Consider the following 6,000-nt stretch of genomic DNA (forward strand, 5'->3'; position numbering starts at 1 on the left):
AGTACTGGAATGGTTTGCCCAGGGAGGTGGTGGAGTCACCATCCCTGGATGTGTTTAAAGAAACACTGGATGTAGCACTCAGTGCCATGGTTTAGTCAAAGTGTTAGGGCTGGGTTGGACTCAATGATCTTGGAGGTCTCATCCAACCTGGTGATTCTGTGTGTGTGAAATTGATGCATTCTTTTGCTGCTGCCAGAAGGCAGGAGGCAATGGAGAAGACATCACTACACAAGAATTTTTCTCCCACTGCTCTGTGGGCCTGCTGGAAGAGGTGTCCGTGCCCAGTTTCCATTTTCAATATCTCATGGTGAAGGGCTGAGCAGCACAAAAGCTTAACTCCTTCAAATTCACAGCAGCAAGTACATCAGTCTCTGCAGAAACAATCTTCCAGTAGAAAGTATTAGCAGAAATAGCACTTCTCACAGTGTGCTTCAGGCATTTTATCCTCATTCAGACAGCTCACTTATTATATGTTTGAAAACGTAACAGAAGAAAGAAATACTCTATTCCTGTCCCCAGTCCTTGATTAATGGAGGTGGATACATCCACCTTTTCAGTGACTCAGCCTAGAGCTATTAGCTGATCAGAAGGGCTTAAGTAATTTCAGATTTCTCACAGTGAATCTCTCCCCTGGAAGTTTTGTCTCTCTTTTCCTCTGCCCGCTTCTCAACTTTCTCCAAGGAATGCTTTTGCAGTGTAGGAGGCAGGCTGGTGTCCTATCAGTAACTTCATTGGCATTATTACACACTCCTCCCTCTTAAATTCAGTTTGTTTATTTAGGAACCTATGTTAACCCGATAGTGATGGAATGAAGTGCCCCAGCTTGGCATTCACGATGAGTGCAAGCAGAGAAAATGCTTCAGTGTGTTTAACTGACCTTTCACAACAATAAATCCTTACTTATGGATGCCAGTCTACGGATATGGCCTGCAAAAGAAATGTTTGAAGGAGCACGGATTGAAATTGCTTCCCAAAGATCTGCTCCTGGGAGAGTACCATTGAGCATTTCTGCTAAAGAAATGCTTTCAGCTTCTAAATTTTTTTTAGTCTTATATGTTTAATTAGGAGGAATTATCTTGTCTGGATAGGCTGAAGTTCTTGTTGATAACCTCTTGAGTCTCTTTACATAGTGGAAAGGAAAAAAAGGAATTTCTCTAGAGGGTGATTCAGATCAGAAACTTATTTTAGCTTTATTGTATATATTTTTATTTATGGATGGATGGCATTAAAGTATTTTTAAGCAGGGTCTCTTTTCCCAGTTTCTTTCCCCCTTTTTTTTTCTTGATTTAGCTTAAAACCAATTGATTAAAGGTCTTTGTCACTTTCTTCAGGGTCTCTATTTCTCTCTTCTCAATAGCCACGTTATCACAGGGTTTTCTTTCTCTCCTTATCTTTTTGTTTTTCACTAGAGAGAATAGTATCCCTGTAAACTAGACATCACTTCTATTCCTTAATGGTAGGTGTGGGGAAAAATAGTTCAGACAAAAGATCCTAGATCATGATCATTCTAGTCTGGGTTTCCTGAAACAGATTGAATTTATATTGCTTCTCACTTTTTTTCCCCAGTCTTATTAATTTTTTCCCAATTTTAACCGCTTCTTTTAAAGGTTGCTAGCTCTTGACTATGCAGCTAAAATGAACATAAAGGAGCTTGTCCTTTTTCAGATCTTCTCTTGAACTTTCTGTTCAACCGTGGACATAGTGAAACGTTAGTAAGATACAGGGGAACCAGTTTATAGGGAAACTGGTGCCAAATATTAATATCTTAAACTTGCACTTCAAGTTAGTTGCTTACAAGGAGGAATTTTTATTTAAGACACATCAAAAGAAATGGAATCTAGAGAAACAACAGAAATTCATATATATGCTGCTATGAAGAGGGAGGAGAAAATGGAACCTACTAATAGTTATATTGATATACAGTCTTGTGCTCTTACGTATTCTGTGCAGAATTCCCTGATGATGACAAGTTCTTGAAGTTCTTGGTCCATAAAAGTGACTTCTGCTTAGATATGAATGATTTCATTCTTTCTTGTAATTACAATGCCCCAGCAAAGAAGCAATAGTTGACATTTTAACAAGGAAGAAGTGGAATGCTTTATGGCAAGTGAATTTAAAATGTCTTTTAAATTTCGTAGGATTCTTAATTGCTCTGTGTAAGTTTTTCCAATCCAAAATGGCTGTGGAATAGCAACACTGGAGCTGAGAGTATTAGCGTGAACAAAGTGACAAAGGGTTGATTTGATATTACATGTACTGGAACATAGTAGCCAAACCTTGCTTTAATTTGAACCAACTTTGCTATAAAATAATTGATGAATATCACTATGCCGCCATCGTTCCATTGAAGTTTCATGGCATTCACGGAACTGCCGCATTACACTTTTGTGCTGAAAAGTGAACCTTCCCCATGGGTTCTGCACTGCTGAAGTAGATTTGCCCCTGATGAACTTGGATTGCAGATGAGGAAAGCGCCATGTTCCCTGTGTCTTTGCAGTGGTGGATCTGAACCTCCTGAAGGAGGAGGCGCGGCTGTACAGCTGCACCCCGCGCAACTACTCTGTGTCCCTGCGGGAGGAGCTGAAGAGAACAGACACCATCTTCTGGCCTCTGTGCCTGCTGGTGAAACGGTGTGGTGGGAACTGTGCCTGCTGTCAGCAGAGCTGCAATGACTGCCAGTGTGTGCCAACCAAAGTCACCAAAAAATACCATGAGGTATGCGCTGTTTTTACATTTGCATGCTTGGAAATACTGAAAGCCAATTAAAGCAATAATTTTTAATGAAGCAAATGCACCAATATTAATATATTAATACTTTATGTATTGCACTTTTAGTAATTTTTTTAGCATTTTAATTAGGTATTGCATTGAAAAAAGTCAAATTTTCCTTGCTAATTTACTTCCTTGCTAATTAATTACTATTAATTAATTTCTGAGGTATTTACTGGTGCATTTCAGACACATCACAACCATACCTTTTGTTCTTCTTTCTATAGTAGGAGATATCAGTTTTATGAAGAAAGAAATATTTTTTTATTTCCATTGCTATAAATTGACGGCTAAAATTATTTATTATAGAATTATCTAATTGGGTTAACTCTACTGTTTGTTCTTAAAGAAAATTAAGTGAAAATCTGAAACTGCAAGACTCTTCTTTGGTAAAGCAACATGATCTAATCATGTTCAACATGATTTTATCCATTTCGTAAATGGCTTGAGATAAAAGCAAAAAGAGTAACGAGTGGGAGGAATTATTGAAGAAATTCAATTTTAATATGCTTCCTGTCATCCAGTGGGTTTCCAGTGCAGTCTATCTCATAGTCTTGGTGTCTGATGAAGCACTTGCTGTTTTCCTGACGCTTGGCTTCTTCTCCTTCAGGTTCTTCAGTTGAAGCCAAGGATTGGTGTCCGAGGATTGCATAAATCGTTGACAGATGTACCCCTGGAACACCACGAGGAGTGTGACTGTGTGTGCAAAGGGAATACTGAAGGATAAACATGATTTAATTGTGCTGTTTTCTTTCAAAGCACATTCAATCAATGGCTGATTCTATTATGGGGCTTGTGCATTATCTCCTTCTGTAATCTCAGTTGTTTGCTTTGGGGATCTTCCGTCTTGAAGATTTACAGTGAGCTCTAAAAAGAGGAGAAGCCAAACTGGGATTATATGTTGTGTGACAGCTGTTTGGAGGCCCAGTGAAAGGATGGGAGAAAGGCATCAATGAGGGATTTAAAATATATGTATTGTTGTTGTTCCCCACAATTTTCTTGGCAATACATGGATTCATAATTTAGGAGTAAAAAATAGATTTAAAGGCTGACATCATGGAGACTTGGTCCTGCTGGCTGTCTCATTTCTACAGCTCGAGTACATCTGGCCTCTGGTTGAAATCACCTGAAATCTTTCTGTGTTCAGCTACTCCTACGTACTCTAAATCAAAGCATTCTCTGTTGTATAAACTTGGGTTAAAACAGACTGTCTTTCTCTGAATTAAATTTAATTTGTTTAATGCTGGTAGGAAGGACTGGATTTTTCCATATGCTCTGGTAAAGCTCCTGCCTTTTAGAAGGAAGACTGGACAATAACGTGAGCTAAGGAGGCAGACATTGAAAAGAACAGCGCCTTTATTCTTACTACTATGGCTGATGATTTTTTTGAGTGTTTGTTATTTTTTATCTTGTACATTTTTATACTCCCCTTTTGACGATATAACTATTTGCTTTTCTAAACTTGTTAAATATATCTATTTTTACCAAAGGTATTTAATATTCCCTTTTTTATTACAACCTAAATCAACTGTTGTTTAGTTTTGTGAGACTTTAAAGCCAGATTTATACAGTTGGAAGAACAGAGATGTGGTTACAGTGTCAAAGAACTGTGATTTCTTTTGCAGTTTGTTTCTACAAAGTGGAAAGTACATTTTTTTTCACCTGGATGCACAGTAATAGTAGACAGAGATGTGTGTGGATGAAGCTCTAAGCTTGCTAGCTCCATGAGACAAAACATATGAGAGACAGAGGTTACTATAACTGATTTCAGAAGCTGACTTTAAAAATTTCCTCCCTCCATACTGGCCTTGATCAGGTAGAAAAGAAATGAGCATAGATAGATGCATTCTGGCTTGTTTAACTCTTTAATTTCTTCAAAGGAGAATGATTTTAATGTAAGATAAACCAGTTGCAGCCATCATGATGCATCATGGTCATGGGAGGGCAGCCTTGTCAATGGTGAAGTGTATGGTTTTCCATTGACAGAAATAGCTGTTTAAGTACTGTTCACTCACAGGAATGTAACACTCTGCAGTGCAGTTTGATGAACTCTATGGTATTGTTCTTCTGTATGTTATATTCTTTAACCAATACACTTATCCCACCCTATGCAAATTGAAATGGAAACAGTAAAGTATTTTGCTTGTAAAATGCTTTAACATTATGCCTAGTTTATTTTTTTTGACTATTGGATTTTCAGATTGTAATGAATCACAAAATAAAGTAATAATGCTAATTTTGGGAGAACAAATGTTTCAGTGTGATTGCATATTTGTACCTGTCAATATACAGTTTAATGGGAAAAGTTAGGATGGTGATTTTCTCCTTACCATTTTGAAAGTCAGCTCTGAAAACAAAAGTCTTCTGTTGCCAAGACTTCCACTTGCTTTATTAATTCTGCATTACTGTAAATTCTCAAGAAGAAAAAGGAAAGGAATTAATGTATAAATATTCAAAATGTTTAACATTGTGTGGATGTGAAGCAATCAGATTGAAATAACATCTTCTGTGGTTGTTTCCACAGTGAAAACAAATTCTGATGAAAATTGGGGGTTTTTGAAGGCTGATACTACTTTCTGGTACCGGTTCTGGAACATACTCAGATGGCTTCTTATTTTGTCCCCACCCTCAAACTCCTACTCAGTAAGATAAATTTCTGATGCAAATGTGGCATATAATTGTCTAGTCTGAATATTTATTAACCCTGTATTTGTATCAGAATACAAAATTTTGTCACATAAGAAAACTGGTTTACTTTAGTTTTGAGTCTTTGACCAGAAGTGTTTTGCAGGGATGTTGGGGATATTTTTGCATTGATGTTATCCCCTCCCTTTTTTTTTTTTTTTTCCTTTTATTTAAAGAGTTTTTGAACAGCAAGTCAAGGTAAACACAGAAATCATAGCCTCTGGCATCATAATTCAGAAGATTCAAAACATATAATTCCATTACAGAAGATTCTGCCATAGGAAATGCAGGATGTCTCATCCTCTCTGTAGACTTCCTAGGAGAAGAAGGCTGGTCATGAACTTGGAGTAGGTATTTAGTGGCAGCAGAGTAATGTGGAGTTTCTGGAACCACATAAGATATGGAGAGTAATGTTTCCCAACTGTCACAATTTTTTTTTTTTTTTTTTTCCTATTACCCCTCTCTGGCTCACTCTCTTCCTTACTAATTTCTGGAACCAGTTTCCTTCCCAACTGCTTGCTATGGACTCGCTGTAGGCTTGTTATG

General features: G+C 37.4%; 1 protein-coding gene across 1 annotated transcript in view; it reads left to right on the forward strand.

Moving 5' to 3' along the window:
• The window catches only part of PDGFC (platelet derived growth factor C), a 122,531-nt gene extending 117,511 nt beyond the window's left edge, over window positions 1–5,020 (forward strand). Inside the window, exons 5-6 of the mRNA XM_066317666.1 lie at window positions 2,498–2,715; window positions 3,380–5,020. Of these exons, the coding sequence (XP_066173763.1) occupies window positions 2,498–2,715; window positions 3,380–3,496 (335 nt within the window). The 3' untranslated portion in view covers window positions 3,497–5,020. The remainder of the gene's footprint in view (window positions 1–2,497; window positions 2,716–3,379) is intronic.
• Window positions 5,021–6,000: the final 980 nt, after the last annotated feature.

This window comes from Sylvia atricapilla, chromosome 4 (genome assembly GCF_009819655.1).
Source record: "Sylvia atricapilla isolate bSylAtr1 chromosome 4, bSylAtr1.pri, whole genome shotgun sequence".
NCBI classification, from domain to species: Eukaryota; Metazoa; Chordata; class Aves; order Passeriformes; family Sylviidae; genus Sylvia; species Sylvia atricapilla.